The sequence below is a fragment of the Vigna unguiculata genome, chromosome 7 (genome assembly GCF_037176805.1).
Source record: "Vigna unguiculata cultivar grain cowpea cultivar isolate G323 ecotype 2 chromosome 7, ASM3717680v1, whole genome shotgun sequence".
NCBI lineage: Eukaryota > Viridiplantae > Streptophyta > Magnoliopsida > Fabales > Fabaceae > Vigna > Vigna unguiculata.
Genome location: NC_140798.1, coordinates 5,925,528 through 5,950,196, shown reverse-complemented (window position 1 = coordinate 5,950,196; position 24,669 = coordinate 5,925,528). Strand labels below are relative to the sequence as shown.

General features: G+C 30.7%; 2 protein-coding genes and 1 pseudogene across 2 annotated transcripts; all 3 read left to right on the top strand.

Moving 5' to 3' along the window:
* Window positions 1-8,420: 8,420 nt before the first annotated feature.
* Window positions 8,421-10,266, top strand: LOC114190603 (low-temperature-induced cysteine proteinase-like). Its single transcript, XM_028079555.2, has 3 exons — window positions 8,421-8,937; window positions 9,037-9,866; window positions 9,956-10,266. The coding sequence occupies exons 1-3, from the start codon at window positions 8,472-8,474 to the stop codon at window positions 10,046-10,048; spliced, it is 1,389 nt and encodes a 462-aa protein (XP_027935356.2). The 5' UTR covers window positions 8,421-8,471; the 3' UTR covers window positions 10,049-10,266.
* A 6,633-nt stretch (window positions 10,267-16,899) lies between these two features.
* Window positions 16,900-18,141, top strand: LOC146884568 (uncharacterized). The gene is made up of 2 exons (XM_085675616.1): window positions 16,900-16,927; window positions 17,012-18,141. Exons 1-2 carry the CDS (start codon window positions 16,900-16,902, stop codon window positions 18,139-18,141), a joined length of 1,158 nt encoding a protein of 385 aa, XP_085531742.1.
* Window positions 18,142-20,297: 2,156 nt separating this feature from the next.
* LOC146884567 (secreted RxLR effector protein 161 pseudogene) lies at window positions 20,298-20,843 on the top strand (annotated as a pseudogene).
* Window positions 20,844-24,669: the final 3,826 nt, after the last annotated feature.

Genomic DNA, 24,669 nt, shown 5'->3' with positions numbered 1-24,669 from the left:
AGCCATTAAAACCTACAAACTAAAGAAGAAGAAGAAGAAGAAGAAGAAGAAACCAATGATTTGTGCTCTGCTCGTGGTCGCAGCTCCAACAGGTCTGTAGTTCTTCTCCAAAAATCCCCAACTGCCTCACTCTTCTAATTCAAGGAGTATATATACTCCACGAAGTCTCGCTTGAGCCACTCATTCTCGCTTAGGCGAGATAGAGTTCTTCAGGTTGAAGAAAGGTCTCGCTTGGGTGACCACATTCTTGCTTAGGCGAGAATTGCAAAAATGTTAATGGCTTCTTCACAAAATCTCGCTTAGGCGAGCTCAAGCTCGCTTGAACGAGAAAGGCAACAAGTGTCTCGCTTAGGCGAGATGACTTTGGCTTGGGTGAGCATGTTCTGGCTTGAGCGAAACATCTTTGATTTGAACGACCTTGGCAAAATTTCTTACCTATTTTCTCTGTTTCTTGCTTTCTCCTTTGCTCCTCTTAAGTTCTTTCCTCTTTCTACTCCACACTACCTGAAATTTACACAAAATAGGTATCAAGTGACTTCTTTTCAACAAAAACTTTAGAACATGTGACTAAAGATCATTTTACTTAAATTAGGGGAATCTAAATTAAATGAACACAAGTTAAAAGCATAAGTGCCAAACTTTTCTATAAATCTTTAATGAATTTTGGCACTTATCAACTCCCTCCAACCTAGCATCTTGCTTGTCCTCAAGCAAAGTAACAAGATCAAACAGCCAATCAAAACTTAAGTTCTGAAATTGGTTATTAAGAAATCATTTTCACAGTTCCTGACCAGACAACTTTTGCATTCCAAACTACAAATTCAAAATCAAAAGCAAATGGTGAATTCAATTATTAAACAATAGTAGAATAAGAGTGCAGTCATTTTTTCAGGAAAACCAATTGTAAAAACAAATGATTCTAACCAAGAAAATTCTCTCTTAAATCTCACATGCATGTGTTTTTCTCATTTTCCACTGAAATTGAACAAATCAAAATTGCCAGTCATTTTCAATCCAACCACAAACACACATTCAGCATGGATGGATCTTAAGGTCTTTTCAAGGTTGTAATGAGGCTATGCTTTCAAAGAATTATGGTTTTTCAAGATCACAAAAGCATAACTTAGAAAAAAGAGCATAACTACTAAAGAGTGAATTATAATACTCAACCTTTTTCTTCCTTGAGTGCAATTCTATCTACCAATTACCCTTACAATTCAATAAAATGCACATATGCTCTCTATCCCTAAGTGTGCAAAGGGAAAGAATAATAATTTAAGTTAAGGTTAAGGTGCATAATTCAAACAATTAGGCTCAAATGAGCTATCTACAAAGGATGATTATTTACAAGTTGGTTATTTGACACTGAGTTATAAATTCAACAAAATTGCCTTAATCCTCTCTATGCTTCAAATGTAATGTAAAATTGAAAGTATTTTATTTTACAATTACATTTATGATTTTCATGTAAAATTAAAATATCCTATAACTTATTTTATCATAATTTTAAGGTTGTATTTTTATAATTACTTTTTTATATACTCTTTTAACCTCTCTTACCTTTGTATCTTTACGGTACATTCATTAATTAACTTTTTAATTTCCATTAAAACTGTCCATAAAAATTGAAATGCTTTTATTTCATAGTTATAATCATAATTTTAAATATAAATTAAAATATTTTATTATAATTTTTCTTTTATTTTGATAATAACATTATTTTGTAATATAATAAAATTCATAAAAATTATTTACAATTAACCTTTTATATATATATATATATATATATATATATATATATATATATATATAACTTATAATATAAATTTTAATAATACTTTTTAATTAATTTTACCACCAAAAATATTTTTATTTTGTATTAGCATAAAAAAATGAAAATCGCAACATTTCCAGTAGTGTTAATAATAAGTGTTCATTTCATTTTACTTAATCAATTTTATAATAAAAATGTTTTCGATATATAAATTTAAAAGATAAGAAATAAGTATGCTTACTATTACATAAATTGTATAATTATCGAGAACAACATATAATATGGTAAAAAAGAGGCTATATTTTGTGTTTAAAATATAAGATTTTTCTCGAAAGAAAATATTTTAAAAATGCATATAATTCAATTATAAACAATTTAAATGTTATATATTTTAATTTTTTAGAATTATAAAAAAAAAATTATCCATGACTTATATAAGTTCGAATAAACTCTTTTCATCTTGTATAACATGAAAATCATCTCATTTAACGTGAATCGAAAAAGGGTTTTGTAAATGTAAAATAAAAAAACTTTAAAAAACATATATAATATAAATCAACATGGGTACAGAATATTAGGTTTAAATACATTTTTACTCTTAATTTTCATCAATATATTTCAAATTGGTTCCCCAATTTATTTTTTTTGTTTCAATTAGGATCCAAATTTTTAAAAATTGATATAATTTTCTCATTTCCTTTAAAATTGTACCAACAAAAATTAAATATTAGATTAAATATGTTTTTAGTCCCTAAAGTTTCAATGAAATTTAGAATTAGTTTCTCTTCAAAAATTTTAATCAATTTAGTCCTTCATCTTTAAAAATGTGTGAATTTAGTTCTTTTAACCCAATTTTGTTAAGTTTATCTGACGTTTCAAGCACATTTCATGATAGTATTTGAATTCTTTATACCGTTTGACACATTTTTGCTTCAATGTTAACTCAAATATTATCATAAAATGCGTTTAAAATATCAAATAAACTTAACAAAATTAGGTAAGAAGGACTAAATCCATGCATTTCTAAAAATGAAAGACTAAATTGGTATAAAATTTCGAAGAGAGACTAATTCCAAAATTTACTGAAACTTGAAGGACCAAAAATATATTTAACCCTTAAATATATGTCACTTGTCAAATCAATGTTGTGTTACATGACAGTGACAATGTCACGTCTTAATGTCAGTGTCACATATCATCATCAAAGTCACGTGTCATTGTCTATATTGAAGGTAGTACTATTTATAGGTGTTATTTTAATTTAATTCACTTCCAATTTTGTTTTTTTAAATAAGATAATTTTGCATTTCTCCAAATTAAGAATAAATTTAATTTTTATATAAATGTTATAACTATGTTTTTATTAAAATCCATTTTTATCAAATATTTATGAAAATATTTTTAAACTAATTATAATCTTATTAAAAAAATACTTTTATTAACATATGTGATGTGAATGTAAAACCCTATAATTGTTATAAACAAATAGTGAGACTCGATTGTTTTAATATTAAAATATTTTAGTATAAATAGAATTGTTATAAACGAATTTCATTATTTTAAAACACACTATCTCATTAAAAATAAACTATTTTTATAACAATAGGGACACTATCTTCTTTTTTGCTCGTTTGTTTGAAGATCGAAGATTGCTAGGATGATCCTCTTGACAAACTTTTCCTTTATGTTCGATTAGTTTATTCAATTGTGTAAAGTTTTCCTGTGGGTCTTCTCTATTTTGTCTTGCATGAAGTCTTTCTTTTGATTGCATGTGTCGTTTGAGTCATCAATAATATGTCTCTCTACTGATCAGTGAACATAAAGTTATGTTATGATCATTATTGTGATGTTTCTATGTGTAGATAGAGCATCATATAAGTTGGAGGTGTAGTTGTTGTCTTAGAGCTTTAGGGTGGTTCTGTCAAGGTAAGGAAAACTAGTTTTTTGTTGAATTTATCATCTTGGTAGTTAATTGTGATGCGATTTGTTGAATTAATGAGTTATATGTTGAACTGTTTGATGTGATTTGTTGAATTCATGAGTTGTATATTGAATTGTTTGATGTGGTTTGTTGAACTACTTGATTTTAACCTATGTTTGGTCTTGATTTGGGGAAAAGTTTGGATTTGTGTCTTGAGAGATTGGGTATCAGATTTAAACTCTTTAAAATCATTTGGAATAAAAACACTAAAGGAAAGGTGTCCAATTGGTCAATTGTTGTTTCTGATACACTATCACGTGCAGTTACAGTGTCGTCTGGTGGTAGGCTACAGGTGGTAGGCTACTGACATGGTGTCGCCAGGCACCACTTTTGGATCGTCAAGTGTTAGGAATCAGTGGATTCCAGCGTCGAGAGCTATCTTATTTTTCCTATATGTGTTCCATTGGTGAAATGAAGATTCTTGCTTCATTAACCATCATATCGAGTTAAAATTTTGATAATTGATCTTAGACATATGAATCCTCAATTTTACCAATGGGATCTTTGTTTTGAAGTTTGTGATTAAACAAATGATTTTCACCCTTTTGATGTACTTTATATATGTATATGTTGAGATTGTAATTCATTGAAATGAAATTACTGATATGTGAATATGAAAATGTGATTAAAGATGTATATGATTGGTTTATATTATGAAAGAAAGGTATGTGGTGAACTGTTTTAAGGTATTTCCTAGGGAGGAAATCCGACTGGTGATGTATTTCACTAGGATGTTCCTTGATAGTCAATATTGTTCCATCTTTTGTGAAGCTATCCTAAACTATACTAGCTATTCATACTCACGTAGTGGAGAATGGTTAGGTTGTGAGAGTAGTAAGAGGTTTTGTCATAAGGATGATTCCGTTATTCTTATGAATATGAAGAGGATTAACCATCTATGTGGTAGCTCGGTAGAACAGGTTATATCACCACAGGTGCATAGCTTCACTAGTTTGATACAAGTATCCAGATAATATTGAGTCTAGAAGAGTTTAGTTTATAATATGACATGAGTAGTGATTGTGTTGTATATTTTGAAATAAAAACTTATATGCATATGAAATGTTTTAAAGTGATTTTGTATATTTTATTCAATTAGCTTACTATTGCACTATGTGTCTTGTGTTATTCGTCTTTTCTTTTGCAATGATTACCATATTGGTGTGAACTAATGAAAATGCATATGTAGTGGTACCTCTAGTGGTTGAGGAGCCATCAGTTTGGACGATCAAACGATATTAGATGCTGTTATATATAGTTTGGTCATAGAAGTATAGCACATTAGATGGAGGATGTATATGCGGGATATTATAATTATCCTATATGATATCACTGTACTAAGATACAATATACATTGAATTAAATGTTTTCAAATATTATAATGAAACTTTATATTTTATTAGTTTTGAGCTACTAAAATAGGATATTACATCGAATACTTTTATTAATTATTTTATAATTATATAAGTTCATTAATAATTATATTCCAATAAATTCAATAAATTTAATAATTACATGTAACAAAAATAAAACACAAATCTAATAATTATATTATAATAAAATCTTGTTAAAAATTTTATTAACATATGTGAATACTGTTATTAGTTTTTTATATAACTATATATGTTCACTAATAATTATATTCTAACAAATCCAGTAAATATAATAATTACATGCAACATAAATCAAACATCAATCAAATAGTAATACTCTAATAATATAGTCAGAACTAGTGTAAATATGATTTCATAAATATTTATTGGAATTTTTTCATAAATTTTACTGACACCGAAGTCTTCCCATATTGATATTGAGATGACTTTTACATAAATTTTCCTGACTGAAATCTTCTGATTAGAGATGGCAAACAAACCCGTCCCTGTGGGTATTGTCCGAACCCGTCCCCATTTTGACGGGAAATCCCCGCATTGACTGGGTATGGGAATCTCCGATTTTTTCAATTGGGTATGAGAATGGGGATGGAGATGAATAAATCCCCGCCATAATACCCGTCCCCGCCATATCCTCATCCTCATTTAAATTATTAAAATATTTACAGTTAATTAAGTAACCCTATATATATATATATATATATATATATATATATATATATATATATATATATATATAGGGTTACTTAATTAACTGTAAATATTTTAATAATTTAAATGAGGATGGTTTTTATTTTTTATTTCTTCTAAATATTTAGTTTGTCATGAAACTCATTTTGCATCTCCAATATATTTTTTATTTTATCACAACCTTTATGTAATTATGTTAAAATGATGTATGTCAATTAAAAAAAATTTATGTCTAACATTTGAATATTTCTATTATTTTTTAATATTTTTTTTATTGTATATTTTCCTTTCACATAAGAATATTTAATACTCTCAATTTAAGTGTTTAATAGCATAAACATTTCATTTACTAGGTAATATAAAAAAAATTCTTTACTTATTATTATTAATTTTTGTTTCATTTGAAGAACTCTTTTGTTTTGCTAAAACAATTTTTGTTATTTCTCAACCATTGAGTATATATGTTGATATTTGAAAAGTTTTCTTAGATATCTAAGATGTTTTTCGTCTTATCATACCCTTAATTATACATTTGTTTTTCTTTGTGCAATTCCTTCCAATAATCTCCAAATTATTTATAAGACATACATTTGTTAATTTTTTTAATATTTTTATTTTTGTTTATTTTCATCATATAGAATACTATTTCGATAAATTTTATCTAATTATTTTTTATTTTCTAACTCATTACAATCATACTTTAATATTTTCAATATAATTGTATAAATAATTTTTATTTACTACAATATAAAAATTTAATGTAATTGTCATGAATATTCTTTTATCACCATCCAACATATATTGGAGTTTAAAAAATACCAAATCTATGATAAAATTTTATTATGTTTATTATTTGTTCTTTGCGTCATTTTTTTATCAAACATGGAGTATATATGTTGATATTTGAAAAGTTTTCTTAGATCTCTAAGATATTTTTCATCTTATCATACCTTTAATTATATATTTGTTTTCATTTGTGTGATTCCTTCCAATAGTCTCCAAATTGTTTATAAGACACACATTTGTTAATTTTTTATATTTTTATTTTTTGTTTATTTTCATCATGTACAATACTATTTCGATAAATTTTATCTAATTATTTTTTATTTTCTAACTCATTACAATCATACTTTAATTTTTTCACTATAATTGTATAAATAATTTTTATTTACTACAATATAAAAATTTAATGTAATTGCCATGAATATTTTTTTACCACCATCCAACATATATTGTGGTTTAAAAGATACAAGATTTATGTTAAAATTTTTTTATTATATTTATTATTTATTCTTTGCGTTATTTTAATCAAGTGATATATTATAACTTTTATTAGTGTATAAAAAATAGATTCATTACAATTTAAAAAACTGAAGTAAACAAACATTTAAAATATATTTTAATTTAAATATTTTTTTCCATTTATATTTTTTTCCTTTTATATTTTTTTAAAAATATTTTTAAAATTTATCAATTAGGCTTCATTAATGTTTGCAAATTTAATAAATGTTTTGGTTCTCATTAAATTTTATTTGGTATTCTAATATAAAATGTAAACAATTATAATTTATTTCAAAGTATTTGATATCGAAAAAATAACCATACTCCTAATATTGAATATTTGATAATATTATGTTTCCTTTACCGTAATTTTTTATTATTTTATAAAAATTAATTAAAATTAATATTAAAGTAGTAAGAAAACGGGTACGTGTATGGGTACAAGATTATACCCGTTACCCGGTGAGGATGAGGATGGGATAAAAGTTTGATACCCGTTGGGTTTGGGTATAGAGATGGAGATGAACTTTTTTTACGGAGATGAGTATGGGATAGTGAAACACGTCCCCGCCCCGTCCCGTTGCCATCCTACTTCTGATATTGGAATGACTTCTTCATAAAATTTTTAAAACTGAAGTTTTTCCATATTAGAACAACTACTTCGTATCATTTTGCCACAACTTTACCATACAAATCATTAACTTAATCAAAGTCAAATTAAATGGGACGAGTTCACTTATAGCAAAATTTTGTCATATTGACACAACTTTAACTAATTTTAATAGAAATCTTCTCGTTTTGACACTGCTTCTTTATAATAAAATCGTACCATATCGTTATGACTTTCCCTCTATGAGATTTTTTTTTTAAACTATACTATTTTTGGAATTCCAAATCTGAATTGCACCAAAAATGTAAAAAAAAAATCAAAATTAAACGGTTAAAAACTTAGGGTTAAAGTGAAAAAGTAAAAAGGTTATCTATGATAAAATTAATCATTAATTCTTTTAGCTTAGATTTAGTTATTTAAATCGGTTTGAGAAAAAAAAAACGTACCATTGATATAATATAAAAATGAAAAAAAAACTATTTATTTATTATAAAGTATTATAATTATATAAAATTAGAATATTATTGTATATATATAGGAAGTAAAGTAGAATTCAATTTGGGTAACGAAATCCCAAACATAGTAAATTATGCATGCATATTGCAACAACATTCCTACGTTCTCTCCCGTGCTTCCGATTTAAACGCTCCCACCGTTCAAATTCTCAACCAACCATGGCTGAGAAGTTATAAATACCCTCTTTGACACCCTCATCATATTCATCTCCCTCCCAATAACCTCACCATGGCAACCCTAGTCGGAAGCTCGAGTTTCCCTCCCCACCATGCACTTCTGGTGGTGCTGGTTCTCCTCTCTCTTTCCTTCTGCTCCTTCGCCCTCGACATGTCCATCATCGACTACGACGAGGCCCTCCTGCAGAAAACGTACGAGGCGTGGCTGGTGAAGCACGCCAAGGCCTACAACGCCATTGGAGAGAAGGAGAAAAGGTTCCTAATTTTTAAGGAGAATTGGAAGTTCGTTCAGGAGCACAACAATGGGGCGGGGAACAACGAGTTCAGGCTTGGGTTGAACAGGTTCGCGGATCTCACCAACGAAGAGTACAGGGCCATGTTCATGGGCACCCGGAAGAAGAAGCTCGCGTCCAGGAACAGTGCCCGCTACGCTTTTCGCGACGGAGAGACGCTACCTACCACGGTGGATTGGAGGGAGAAGGGTGCCGTTGCCCCCGTCAAAGATCAGGGCCAGTGTGGTGAGTTTTCTTCATTTCTGTTGCTGCAAATCAATATATGAAATGTGTTTGGTGATTGATTAGAAATTGATGAGTTAATTGACTTTGGTCTCTGTGAAGGGAGTTGCTGGGCATTCTCCACGGTTGCAGCGGTGGAAGGAATAAATCAAATTGTAACAGGCAATCTGACCACACTATCAGAGCAAGAATTGGTGGACTGTGACAGGAGCTACAACATGGGGTGCAATGGAGGTCTCATGGACTATGCTTTTGAGTTTATAAAGCAAAATGGTGGCATTGACACAGAAGAGGATTACCCCTATACAGCACGTGATAATATGTGTGATACAAACAGGAAAAATGCTCGCGTTGTTAGCATTGATGGGTATGAAGATGTCCCAAGCAATGATGAGAAATCTTTGATGAAGGCCGTTGCAAATCAACCTGTTAGTGTTGCCATCGAAGCTGGTGGGAGGGAATTTCAACTCTATGAATCGGGTGTTTTCACTGGGCGATGTGGGACAGACCTTGATCATGGTGTTGCAGTAGTTGGATATGGAACAGAAAACGGTATTGATTACTGGTTGGTGAGGAATTCTTGGGGAGCAGGATGGGGTGAAAATGGTTACATCAAGCTAGAGAGAAATTTGTTGACCAGTGAGACTGGTAAGTGTGGGATTGCAATGGAAGCATCATACCCCACCAAGAGTGGTGTTAACCCCCCAAACCCTGGTCCTTCTCCTCCAACTCCTGCAACCCCTGCAACAGTGTGTGATGAATACTACACTTGCTCACCTGGAACCACATGCTGCTGCCTTTTTGATTATAAAGGTTTCTGCTTTGGATGGGGATGTTGCCCCATTGAGTCTGCAACATGCTGTGATGACAAGTCCAGTTGCTGTCCCCCTGAGTTCCCTGTCTGCGATCCTTTGTCTGGTTCTTGCCGATTGGTAATTTATCCTTTTTCACTACTATCACTAAAACATATATTTTTTTACTAATCTTTGACACAAATCTTTATTTTGTGTGCATGCAACAGAGCCTAGATAACCCATTTGGGGTAAAAGCTTTGAAAAGGGAGGCAGCTACATGTACTTGGACCCAAAGGAAAGCTGCAATGAAGAGTGACTAAGGGACAGAGAGTAAATGGTTTAGGTGCAACAAAATTTAATGTATTGGTACCTCTGATTGTGCCTCTGCTAGAAAATGCTTGAACATGGCATCCTCTGGAACTTGAATTTTACCACTTGGAATTAGGTTCCACTGATGTCTATCTAGATTGTACTCAAACCAAACTTCTCTTTTCCAACTACTCAAGCAGTATGCAATTCATATTCATTCTTCATTAAATTGTGTATAATCTCTGCTTTATGTTTGAATATTTCTTTTTAAAATTATCCGTATAAAGGAAAACAAAAAGATAGAATTAATTAAGTTATTTTGTGAATAAATTAGTTAACAGAGACATATATATATATATATATATATATATATATATATATATATATATATATATATATATATATAGGCCCTATATATAATATAGGTAGGGTACTATAGTTATCTGTATTGTTTTATACTAAAATAAACTTTAACGACAATTTTATACTTATATTATAAGTTACAGTTTCATTTCATTGATATTAATTATTTTATTTTATAAATTTCATTGATATTAATTATTTTATTTTATAAATTTCATTGATATTAATTATTTTATTTTATAAAAATTAGTCTGTAATATTTATTTCATATTATAAAAAATAATGTTATATATAATTTATTTTAATTAATGTAATTATCTATGATAAAGATGATTTAATATTTCCCGCACTTATTTTCTAAATACTTTTTAATACCGAACAAAAAATAAAATATGCCTCCATTAATTATACTTTTCTCTTTTCCTCTTGAAATTAAATGTATTTTTCTTATATATCACATAATTATTATTATTCATGGAAGAGGCTATAATAGTGAGAGAATTAAATTTTATAAATAATATCTTAAGTTTTATTTTTATTATCGTTTTAGTACGTAACAAAATTATGTCATATTATATCTAATTTTATATTGTTTTCTCAATTTCTGTATTTCTTTCTCCAAATATATTTTTTTAGTTTTTAAATATATAGTGTTTTAACTATTGTACATGAATAAATATCACATAAAATACTTTAACTTAATTCGTTATTAATATACTTGTTAAGTTTATTAGTAAAACAATAAAAAAAATTGAAGAAAAATACACAAAACTTATACACAAAACTAAAAACTATTTGTTTGATTTGAGAAAAATAATTCAAGTAATTTTTAAAGTCACAAAACTAGTACAATGACATGTAAATACAAGTTTAATTAATTTGAAGATTATACTTGTATCTCATTAATTGTATATGTAAGACTTAGTTAATTCCTAATCTTATTATCATCACATGAGTATGAAATTCCTAACCATTCACAAGTGTTTTAAAATGACATTTGAAAGTTAAAATTGGTTCACCTGGTTAACTAAATCAAATTTATCCTTATTAGTGTAAACACATGAGTTATTTATATAAGCATTTTTTAAAAATGATATGATGATAATATATTAGTAAATGATATCATTGTAATATTATTAAGTTAATATACAATATACAAGATAAATTTATATTTATTAAATAGCAAAATGAATGGAAAGGAGATCAGAAAATAACTGATGAATAAGGAAAAAAAAAAAGAAGATAGACAATTTTATAAAAAACATATATATTAATCTTAAAAAATTTAACAAATAGTTATATTATAAAGAATAAATTGAAATTATGGAATGTGCAGACGAGAAAATACTCTTTATATATAATTTTATATATAATTACGGTGTCTCTTAGATTATAACATATTTTTTGTATTTTTTTTGTAGGAAAAATATTTGTCTACATTATTCCAAGTTTTTACATAATTTCTTGACAAACAATTCAGTATTGTATTGAAAAAAATAAAATATTTGTTTAGAATTGTAAGTCATAAATCACACTTATTGATATAGTTATTGACATATTTCATGTTTAGTACAATACAAAATTACAATAAACTTAATTACATTGATTTTATTTGAGTTATGTTAATGATTAACATACTTAATTATGTGTTTGATATTTAGTAATTATAATGACGAGTTTATTAAAAGTTTAATATTAATATAAAAATAAGTTAAAGATGTTGTTCTTTACTTTTTACTTTGTAACTTTAAAATATTTAATGATTTTTTCAACGTTGATTATATATTAACGTGTTAATTTTTTTTCCTTAGTAAACATTCATGAAAATTACATATTACTTATATCTTACCTATATTAACAACTAATAAAATTTATACAAAATTAACGAAATTAAATTATTATACTATATATATATATATATATATATATATATATATATATATATATATATATATATATATATATCATATTAAAAATATATCAATACTTATTCTGCATTATTCATCCTACATAGTACATTAAAGAATAACTTAGCATTACTCATAAAATAAAAATTAATAGGTTAAAAATAAATAATGATGATTTATAAAAAAAAAAATATTTTTAGGTTAAAAATGACAGGCTTTTTTTTTTCATGAATAGAATTCTAATGGATCAAACAAATTTATGTACAACGAAACAAAACTGTTTAATGGTGATTTATTTACATTACACAAAAAAGAAGAAGTTTTTAATCAAATCATACAGGCGTTACTTAAATCATCTAAATATTTCATTGATTAAATATCGACTAACTTCACCCATTTTGTCATTATAACGTAACGTAGCGAATCAACATTTAAATACTTACTGAAAAAATTGTTCGTATTTAATACCTAAGTGAATTATTTCGAAGATAATTACTTAAAAAAGTAATACATATAAAAGGAATTCATGTTAATAAGTATCAGTATTTTAAAAGAGTTAATTACAAGTTTTATCAATCAGTTATAATTATTTCATTAAATTTTTCTATTTAGTATTTTTTTTCACACATTTTACTATCGAGTTTTTAATTGTTTTTGTATAATTTATTAGCATATTAAATACGTATTTTTCAAACTCTTTCTGTACTCTCCAAAAGAATACCTTTTTTAAGGTATGAAAAAAGGATATGATAATAAAATGTTAAAAAGATAAAGTGTTAAAATTCATAAAACAGATATAGTAAAATAATAAAATAAGACTAATTATTATTTTAATCTTTTATACGTTTTGATATATATAGTAAGTTTTAAAAGTATCAATACCATATTTTATGTATTTTCTTAAAAAACTTCATTTTTATCTTTAAAAAAACATTAAATAGATTAAAAGTAACATTTACCCACATAATAAAATACATTAAAATGAAGTAATGAACTTTTTTTTTTTCAATTTCTTTGATATATATATTTACATTCAATTATTCTAAGCACCAATCAATTCCATTCTATTTGAGTCCCCACCATGAAATGCTCACCACCAACCTCTTGTGATTCAAAGAAAAGCACTTATTCTTGTTGTTTTTGTGGTTCCCCACTATTCTTTTCTTGCATCTCACTTCTCTATTCAAACTAAGCAAAAAGAGACCAAAACTATAGAACACAACCTCACCCTTCTATAAAGAACTCACCCTAATTATGACTCTTATACTCTCACTTTTGTTCCTTTGCTTTTTTCTCATTATTTTATTCATATATGTATACTTATTTATCCACTTACCCCAGAATAAGTGTGGTCCTCTTCTCATTTATGCATCATAACACTTAAATCTTTCAAGATCAACACTCCTACCCTTTGAATTATTGTGAACATTTTTATTATGAGGAAAACTCTTAGTCTTTAAAAACTATGGAGTTAGAAAAAAGTTTGCTTTTTATATTTAGTTTCCTATGTTTTCAAAAGTTTTACATTACGAAAAGAAGAAGAAAGATTCTACCTTTAATTTTTATCATTATCGATTAATTTGCAACCGTAATGTTTCGTACGAGAGGGGTAGAACAGATTTTTCATTTAGTAAAGGAAATAAACTTTTTCATGAAAAAAAAATGAGTTCTTTTTTCTATTAACGTATATAAAAATTTAGAAAAACTATATTAATAAACACTTGTATGTATAGTTAATTTTACTTTTAGCATTAAATACCTTGTTTTTTTTAGGTGACACTATTCCATCACTCAAAGAGTCTTCTATGTGTGCGTTGTCACGTAGAGTACTAGGAGTATAATTGAGTTCCTCCTCTTCAATCTCTATATTTCTTAGACTACAAGGAATCCATGGTAAAAAAAATAGTTTAACCACATTGTTTAAATATTTGAATGTAGGTGTTGAATTATGATTTTTGCACGATGAGTTTTGAAAATAAACTTGAGAATGTTAAACTATTGGTATTTGGTATGGATTTAATGAATTAGAACTTGCATATGTTATAAGAAACGAATAGTATTATTGTTTTAGATGCTTAGAAAGTTGAGATAGGTTAGAGAATTGTATTAGCATTGGTGTAATAAATTAATTACCTATCGTAAGTTAATGAATGTTAAGGATGGTTTGAGATTATATTAATTTCCTCTAGTTTTTTAGACGATAAGGTTTTGAATTTGTGCTCATAATACAAATGAGAATCTCATTATGAACACATAGAATAACATAAAATAAACATTTTTTTTAATTTACAAAATTATGTTTTCTCTTTTATTTTCTTAGGTTAGGGCTTGTCATTTTTTTTCTTATTTTCTTTTTTTTTTTACCATTCACATCATGTGCTATTATTTATGGAGTATATTATGGAAGTTTCAACGTCTCACTATTAATGGCTTAGTATCATTCCAACATTGATTTGACATTAGATCTTGAATTGGTATCAGAATTTGGTTTGGTTACATCCGTTTGTTTTCTTCTTTTTTTTCTCTTTTTTTATATATCTTCTCTAGAGCCTTGTGTAACATATACATCTTTTGTATTTTCAAGTTTATTTCCAATAAACGTTTTTCTTCTTATGCTATGCTTATATGGTATAAGTAGATCTTTGATAAACCTCGTTTTCGTTTTTCCTCTCTTGTTTTCTTTTTTTTCTTGTACTTTTTGTCCTATTTCTCTGCCATGACCAACCACCAACAACTCTAGCCAAAGAACATAACCAAGATCCAACTCACCCTTGTTCTTGCATTATTCTAACGGTCCAGGCATTGTCCTTACTTCACAACGTTGTCATATCTTATTTCCAAGGACATTGTCACTAGTTTTTTTAAAACAACTCCTTAATTTCTTGGAAAGCAAAAAAACAACCCATTGTTTTCCGAAGCTGAGTACAGATCTCATGATGTCGTCACCAGTGTGCTTACTTCGATTTATAATTTCTTATCTAATTTTCAAATTTCTTCTTCTTTTGCAACAATTTAATGTGATAATCTAGTCACCGTTCAAATCGTCACAAATCCTTTCCATTATGAATAATTCACATATGGAAATCGATCTTCACTATGTTAGAGAACCAGTGGAAAAGGGAAAGGTCAATTCTTTATGTGGGATTGGACTTATGTATCATTGGTGTCGGATCTCCCCAATGAATTCTCCCATCGATAGACTCACCACTGATATAAATGATTAGTACTCATTCGACTACAATATGGTCCCTGTACCAAAAGTCTTTCTGATAGATAATTCAGGTAAGCATGTTCCATTAAGATGCACGACTAGTTGAAAATGTTTCTGCTCGAGATAGAGTATACCAATTTAGAAGAGATCCACCTTGAAGGGGAGATTGTTGTGATCTAAGTCAGAATCTAATTTTCACATTGAATAGAAATAAGAAAGTTGAGCAACATATAAGGATGAAGATCCATAAACCTATTGTTGTATTGTCCTAAGATTTTGGATTAAAAGTAATGTTAATTCCTTATTTAATGTTACATTTTTCTTCTTTTACTATGCTGATAATTGGTTAAATTTATTTTTCAATTAATGAAATTTGGACAAAATAATAAGGCTTAAATACCTTTTTGGTCCTCATTTTCGTAGTGTTTGTTGCGGATGGTCCTCATTTTGACAGAATGTTTAAAATGGTCATCATTTTTATCGAATGTTTAAAATGGTCCTCAATTTCGCAATTCGTGTTTTATTTGGTCCTTTTTTGTAACGCCGTTTAAATCATTAACGAAGCATTGTACAGGTGACACGGTTTGTATTAGGATGTGTTACGTGTACTGTACAGGTGTGGTAATTAGATATTTTGGGATAAATAAGTGAGCTAGGGTTTTGGTAAGGAATGTTTGGGCAGTTGGTGAGTTTTGACAATCTTGTTCCTCCATTCTCAATTGGTGTTGCTGCAATCTTCTTCTTCCTGCAATCCCATTATATAGGTATGTTACGGTCCCAATCTTCTTCCTTTACCTCTGGTTGTAATCGTTGGAGGCAACCGTGCTATATCACTTCGTGCACTATTGGTGGTTCAACGAGAAATGGATTAACTCCGATTTGTAGCTGCGGAGAGATGACAGCTTTAAGGATGGCAAGAACTCCAAAGAATATTTGTAGAAAATTTTTGGTACAATTTGTTTTTATTTTTGTGTTAATAATAAATTGGTTATAATTTTTGGTTTATTGATTTACAAAGTGGTGGTTCCAATTGTTAGTGTTGTAAGCCAAAATAAACAGCTGTCCATTTGTTATGACAGCTGTATTAAAGTCTGGTAGTTTCCTTTTCTGTTAACCACTTCAATAAGTCACGTTTTGTTGTATAAAAGATCTGTATTGCATCTATTCCTTTTTAGAGTGAATGAGACGATACACACTTTTCTTGCATCTCTCTCTTAAAACCCATTATGGTATCCAGAGCTAGTTACGATAACTAGGGGTGTGTGAAAGTCAGCGGAAAAGATTTGAGAATTCCTAACGTGTGTGGTTCTTGTGCGCAAAACAAGAACGGAGCAGGGGTCTCAAATTTTGATTGAAGAAGTGTGCAGCGTAGGCGAGTACGATGGTTGGGTTAGGAAGCATGATGCAAGGTTCACTGCCCGTCTTTGATGGAAGGTCGTTCGACGACTGACGCACTAAAATACAAGCCATTTTTGGCTTTCAAGACGTTGCAGATGTAGTACTTGAGGGATTGCCAGAGTTGGGATCCAAGGCTACAGATGAAGAGAAGAGAAACTTCAAGGTGCAGCAGAAAATGGATAGCAAAGCACGATTCCTCCTTTATCAATGTGTTGGCCCGAAAGTATTTCACAGAATCTCGAAGGCTGAAATAGCCAAAGAGATCTGGGAAATCTTGATCAAAACCTACAGAAATGGTGATAGGAGCAAGAAAGTAAAGATGCAGACTCTGAGACGACAATTCGAGTGTCTGACCATGGAGGAGAGTGAAACTGTGGCAGAGTACTTCGATAAAATTCAAGAACATGTGAGTGCAATGCGTGCATGCCGTGATCCCATCACTGATCAATACGTAGTTGACAAGATATTGAGATCATTGCCACCAAAGTTTGATCACATTGTGGTGACTATTGAAGAAACACATGATACAGGGTCTATGGAGTTAGAAGAGTTACAACACTCTTTGGAGTCGCATGAGCATAGGTTGGTTGAGCGTAGACAGATTCAAGAGCAAGCTCTGCAAGCTCGATCACAATCTCATGACAAGGGAAAAGGCTTCAAGAAAGGTGGTAAGAAGAAACATGGTCAAAAATGGGCTCGAGAAAAGAAAGGGAAAGAGGCTAGTGATCAAGAAAACCATAAAGATCACAAGAATGATGATGAGTCGGACCAAGAGAAGGAATGTAAGTTTGATAAGCATAAGGTGATGTGTTATAACTGTAAAAAATTCAGCCATTTTGCAAAAGAGTGTTGGAGTGGAGATGGTGCGAAGAACAAGCCAAAGAATCGTGCTCACCTAGCTCAATATGACACTTCAGATTCGGAGGCAGTGATGCTAATGGCTCGAATAAGTTGTGAAGATGCTGCTGACACTGCCTGGTACCTAGATTCTGGGTGTTCAACCCATATGACAGGCAAGAAGGAGTGGTTTGTCAAGATGAAGGAGGCAACTAATGGAAGAATCAAATTTGCTAATAATAGGAGTCTTGTGGCAGAGGGGTCAGGCAGAGTGGTGTTGCGAGGAAATGATGGGAGAGAATTGGTGATTGAGGAAGTACTATATGTTCCAAGGCTGAAAACTAATCTGATAAGTCTCGGACAACTCTTGCAAAAGGGTTTGTGGTGACAATGAAGAATAATTGCCTTAGCATCTTTGACCAGAATAAACAACTGGTTGTGAGTGCAAGTCTGGCTAAAAACAAGACTTTTCATGTTGTAATGGAAGCAGTCAAGCATCAGTGTTTCTCTATGACAAAGAATGATTCAGAATGGCTATGGCACCTACGGTTTGGGCATTTACACTTCAGAGACTTATCCAGGCTAAGTCAGTGTACAATGGTTAAAGACTTGCCACATATTAGAGTACCTGAAACTGTTTGTAAAGAGTGTGTGGAGTGCAAACAAACCAGAAACAACTTCCAAGAAGTGCTACCTCAAAAGTCTGCAGCAAAGCTAGATGTCATCCACTCAGATGTATGTGGGCCCATGCAAGTTAATACACCAGGAGGTAGTAGATATTTTGTTTTGTTTATTGATGATTGGACTAGGAAGGCATGGATTTACTTACTTAAACGCAAGGGTGAGGTACTAGATGTGTTCAAAAAATTCAAGAACATGGTGGAAAGGCAGTGTGGCCAGAAAATAAAGAAGCTAAGGTCTGATGGTGGTGGAGAATAAACCTCCAGTGAATTTAGAAGATACTGTGAGGATACAGGCATAGTGCAGGAGATCACACCACCTTACACACCAGAGCATAATGGCACAGCAAAGAGGAAAAATCGCACGGTGCTAAATATGGTGAGATGTATGCTGAAGAGTAAAAGTTTGCCAAAGTATTTGTGGGGAGAGGCAGCTGTAACAGCCACATATATTCTGAACAGAACACCTACAAAGAGGTTAAAGGCCATCACACTTGAGGAAGTGTGGTCAAATGAGAAACCCAGTGTCAGCCTTTTGAAAGTGTTTGGTTCAGTTTGCTATAAACATGTTCCAGACCAACAGAGAAGGAAACTTGATAACAAAGGAGTGCCATTGATCCTAGTAGGATATCACACAACTGGTGGATATAAACTATTTGAACCTAAAATAGGTCAAGTAGTGGTGAGTAGAGATGTTGTAGTGGATGAGATAACTGACTTAAATTGGGAGAAAAAGGAGCCAGAAGAACCAAGATTTGTGCTGGAAGAGAATGTTACAGAAGCAGACGTAAATAATGTCGACCCAAGTGCAGGGGTGCGCAGGTCTTCCAGAACTTCACAGCAGCCTTCTCATTTCAGCGACTATGAGCTATCCTATGATACTACAGTTACTACTGAAGGTAACTTTGTTCACTATGCTCTAATAGCTGAGTCCGAGCCTATTGAATTTGCACAAGCAATAGTTGATGAAAAATGGTTGAGAGCAATGCAAGAAGAGATTGAGTCCATTAATAGAAATGAGACTTGGGAGTTGGTGAAGCTACTTGATAACAAGAAACCGATAACATTGAAGTGGGTGTATAAAGCCAAAATAAATCCACAAGGAGATATAGTGAGGTACAAGGCGAGGCTAGTAGCTAAAGGCTTCTTGCAAAAGGAAGGAATTGATTATAGTGAGGTCTATGCTCCAGTAGCAAGGACAAAAACAATAAGATTGGTGGTTTCAATTGCCATACAACACAATTGGTCACTGTATCAACTAGATGTTAAGGCGGCATTCTTGAATGGAAAGTTGGAAGAAGAAGTTTATGTAGTTCAGCCACATGGATTTGTTAACAGCAAGCATCCTGATCTTGTGTATAGGCTGAAAAAGGCTCTCTACGGACTCAAACAGGCTCCAAGGGCTTGGAACCAAAGAATTGATGCTTTTATGAGTGAGGTTGGATTTGAAAAGTGTGCTTCTGAACACGGTGTATACGTGTAGTGTTGTAAGATTGAGGGAAAACCAGAAAAATTGATAGTGTGCCTGTATGTGGATGATCTTTTGGTCACAGGGAGCAGTGAAAAACTTATATCTAAGTTTAAGTTGCAGATGTTAATTGAGTTTGAAATGAGCGATTTGGGGAAGTTGAACTACTTCCTTGGAATTGAATTCACAAAAACAGAAGATGGAGTCTTGATGCACTAGTCAAGGTATGTGTTGGATATGCTGCGAAAATTTGGAATGGACAACAACAACTCTGCAAGTACTCCAGCAGAGGTTGGGTTGAGACTAGAAAAAGAGCCGGAAGAGGAAGATGTGGATCCAACAACTTAAAGAAGTATAATAGGAAGTTTGAGGTATCTGTGTAACACACGACCAGATATGAGTTACAGTGTTGGCCTGATTAGTAAGTTTATGCAGAATCCTAGAGTCTCGCACATGAATGCAGCCAAGCGTGTTCTGAGGTATGCACGAGGAACATTCAACTTTGGTATTCTGCTGGCAAAGAAGAAGCAAGGTGAAGATCTAAAGTTAACAACATATTCAGATGCTGACTGGTGTGGTGATAAATTTGACAGAAGAAGTACAGTGGGATACATATTTTTCTTAGGAATAACACCAATATCATGGAGCTCAAGGAAGGAATCAGTGGTTGCTTTATCCTCCTGTGAAATAGAGTATGTAGCTGCATGTGAAGCTTCATGTCAAGCTGTTTGGTTGTGTTCATTAATGAGGGAGTTGGAGGTTGAGCTAAATGAGAAGGTGAAGCTGCTGGTTGATAATAAATCAACCATCAATCTAGCTCATCACCCTACTTCTCATGGGAGGAGCAAACATATTGAAACCAAGTTTCACTATATAAGAGAGCAGGTCAACAAGGGAAGCCTGGAGGTGGAATATTGCAGTTCTGAAAAAGCAATTGGCTGACATATTCACAAAGCCTTTGAAGCGTGAACGTTTCAGTCAACTAAGACAACTTATTGGTGTCAGAAGTGTTAGCTAGATGGTGTTTGGCTTAGGGGGTATGTTAGTGTTGTAAGCTAAAATAAACAATTGTCCATTTGTTATGATAGTTGTATTAAAGTCTGGTAGTTTCCTTTTCTGTTAACCGCTTCAATAAGTCACATTCTGCTGTATAAAAGATCTGTATTGCATTTATTCCTTTTTAGAGTGAATGAGACGATACACACTTTTCTTGCATCTCTCTTAAAACCCATTACCAATAATGTGGGCTGCAACTTTTTCAAATGGTGGTGTTGATGAAAAGGATGTCATCATCATGACACAAATGAGGCAGATTAATGATTTGGAGAAGTCATTGAAGGTTGCTGAGAAGAGGCTGCAATTAGTAATAGGGTTCACCTGTGTTGTTATTGTATTATTCGTACTGTTATTGTGTGTAATCTTTTAAAGTCCAATCTGTTTTGTACTATTGTTAAATGAAGAAATGAATTAGTTTGATTATGTTGATATTAGACTCAACATGTTCAAAATGACATCTTAATCTGAGCATTGAAGTAAGTGATATTGATATAAGCTTGGGAAAAATTAAATTGATTTAAGTCTGGAAGAAGTTAAATTCATAACATTAATTTATCCTCATCAAAATGCACTACATCAATGATTGGTATGAAGTCCTCAACATTGACATTGATGAAATTCATTGCTGCAATAACATGGCAGCAAGGGATAGCAGTCAGAAGTCATTTCTTACAACTGCAATATTGGGCATCCACATTCATTGTGCTCCTAGCAGCCTTCCACATGAGTATCTTTAAATTTTTGTCAGATAATCTTTTTCTGAAATTTGCATACAAATGCCTCATGCAAGACCTGTGCTCAATCATGGGTAATAGGTTCTGAATGGCAGGCACTCATCCTTGTGCAATGATAAGATTATTAGTACTTACAACATTAAACAAAAATTAATAAATTGAACATATATTAAACATACATTTTGTTGGTCAGACATAAAGGTCATTGTCCCACACACGTCAATACCTCCAAGATCACCATTAAACAATTCCAAGAACCATGTCCAAGTTTCTTTGTTTTCAACTTCCACAACAGCATACGCTAAGGGCAGTAATTGATCATTAGCATCTCTACCCACAACACTCAATAACTCACCTCCGTATTTTCTTTTTAAAAAACAACCATCATGGAAGTAATTTAGAAACCATGCAGAACATCACAACAGTTGAAAGACAAACAAACCCCAAAATAGAATTACGAAAACCCTAACCCATGAGCAAACACAATCCAGAAAACCCACAACCCACTTACCTCGTTGATGATGATTAACTAGAAAATTGAAATGAAGAGCGCAACTACAATCCAATGATGAAATGACAAGTATTAGATGCTTCCTCTGCAAATACGAGCTTAAGAAAGACGAAGATGAAGAAATTTCCCTAATTGCAAAATTTCCCCTAAATTAAAAAATTAACGTTGATTAGCCATATGTACAGTACATGTAACACACCGTAATACAAATCGTGCCACTTGTACAATGCTCTGTTAATGATTTAAACGGCGTTACAGAAAAGGACCAAATAAAACACGAATTGCGAAAATGAGGACCATTTTAAACATTCGGTAAAAATGAGGACCATTTTAAACATTCTGCCAAAATGAGGACCATCCGCAACAAACACTACGAAAATGAGGACAAAAAGGTATTTAAGCCAAATAATTATTAGGATTATTTGGCTAAACCTTAATCCTAAATCAATTTATTCATCGTATGAATTTCACCTATAGCTTAATATCATATCAATCAATTTAATTAGTGAGAATTGATCGTTTAATCGGATTAAAAAATTTATGTTTTTTTTTAATTTAATCTCATTCCTAATTCTATTATTTCTAGTTTAGTTTTGGTTTAATTTAATTATGTTTTTAATTATTATTTTAAACAAACCCTACTTTTTTGTTACATTTTTAATTGTTTGATGTACATGTTTGATAAATTGTTAGTAGTAAATTAGTTTTATGAAGTTAAATTTAGTATTGAACAAAACCAAAGTATAATTTGTTTTTATTTGTTTGTGTTTTATGTATAGTATAACCTAAACATTGTCATATTTGAAAGACAAGGTAGTCACACTACAAAAATAACTATTTTTAGTGGTGTTATATTTGACGTTTTTTAGGGTTTTAACTCCCATTGAGGATATTTCTTGTGGTTTGTTGTTCTCCTAGAAGTAGGGATGTCAACGAGGCGAGTAGGATACAGATAGTAGCTCCCCCGTACCCTATCCGCGGGATAAATATCTGCCCCATACCTGTATCCATATCCGTGCGGATATTCGTTATGCGGGTACTCACATATTTTTTTAATATCCACGAATATCTGAGGGTATTTACAACACATTTTTTTAATATTTAATAAAAAAAATTAACCATAAATTCAAATAAAAATGCATAACCTTTATAAATTTCAAACAAAGTGAAAATAATTCATTTAAATAGTGTTGAATGAAAATTTACAAATAAATGGAAATTTTTTAAAACCAATTGATAAAAAATAACCCACTCAAAATCAATATGTTAATGTTTTAATAATTTTTTTTAACTTAAATTAGAGTATAGAGGTCACGGACATCCACGGGTACTATGATACCCGTACCTGCCCCGTTAACATGCGGGTATACAAAATATTCGTATTTGTTACCTGCGGGTATCCATTTTCAATATCCATTTTATACTCATTGCGGGTTTTATCCGAGGATACCCGCGGGTACGGATTTTTTTGACATCCCTACCTAGAAATGACAGTGTCGCTAATAGATTACCGAGGGGTTTTAGCATTAGGGTTATGAATTAATATCAAATCTATTTGAAGCTTTAACAGTTGGTGTATATGATTTAGTTACCATTTTTTTCAGTAAAAATATCTGGTAATTGATTGATTAATTTTGTAAATGAATTATCCTTTGAAGTTTCAGTTCACATTCTTTTGTACGAGAATCAAGACAAGATAATGATAATTCATTCGAACTAATATCTTTTTCCAATTGTTTTCTTTCCCCCCTAATGTTGGAAAAAATTATTTATCAAATTGACAGTCAAAAAATCTAACTATAAATAAGTCTCTTATTGATAATTCAAGATATTTTATCATTGATGAAAAATCATATCCAACATATATTCTCAATCATCTCTAATGACTCATCACATCCTTTTTGGTGGGGAAAATGGAACATATACACCACACTAAAAAATTCTTAAATGAGAAATATTAAGTTATTGATAAAAAACCAATTGCATAATAAATAATTTGTGATAACTTGTTGGCTTGATGCGAATCAATACTGTAGCATGCAAAAATGCATATTCCCAAGTAGTCATTGGAATATTAGTTCTCATAAGTAATGGTCTTGCAAGCATTTTTAAATGCTTTATTAATTTTCTGCAAGTTCATTTTGAGTATAAACATGTGCTACTTGATGTTCAATTTCAATTCCAATTGATATACAATACTTATGAAAAGCATGAGATGTAAATTCACCAACATTATCAATTTTCTTAATCGAATAATCTAGGACGTTAGCTCTTAACTTTACTAATAACTTTGCAAATGTTCAATTGTGAGTTGATAATAAATAAATATGAATATGTGACCATCTAGTTGATGCATCAAAAACCATGAAAAATATAAATGATCCACATGATGGTGTATTGGACCACAAATATAACCTCGTATTCGTTCTAAAAAGGAGATTGACTCATTTCTAATTTTTTTTCTAGT

Bases quoted from the DNA above. Each gene is read 5' to 3' on its own strand.
- LOC114190603 (XM_028079555.2), top strand. From the start codon at position 8,472: ATGGCAACCCTAGTCGGAAGCTCGAGTTTCCCTCCCCACCATGCACTT. The intron at 8,938-9,036 runs GTGAGTTTTCTT...GTCTCTGTGAAG, and splicing joins CAAAGATCAGGGCCAGTGTG to GGAGTTGCTGGGCATTCTCC. The intron at 9,867-9,955 runs GTAATTTATCCT...TGCATGCAACAG, and splicing joins TGTCTGGTTCTTGCCGATTG to AGCCTAGATAACCCATTTGG.
- LOC146884568 (XM_085675616.1), top strand. From the start codon at position 16,900: ATGGTTGGGTTAGGAAGCATGATGCAAG. The intron at 16,928-17,011 runs GTTCACTGCCCG...AAGACGTTGCAG, and splicing joins GTTAGGAAGCATGATGCAAG to ATGTAGTACTTGAGGGATTG.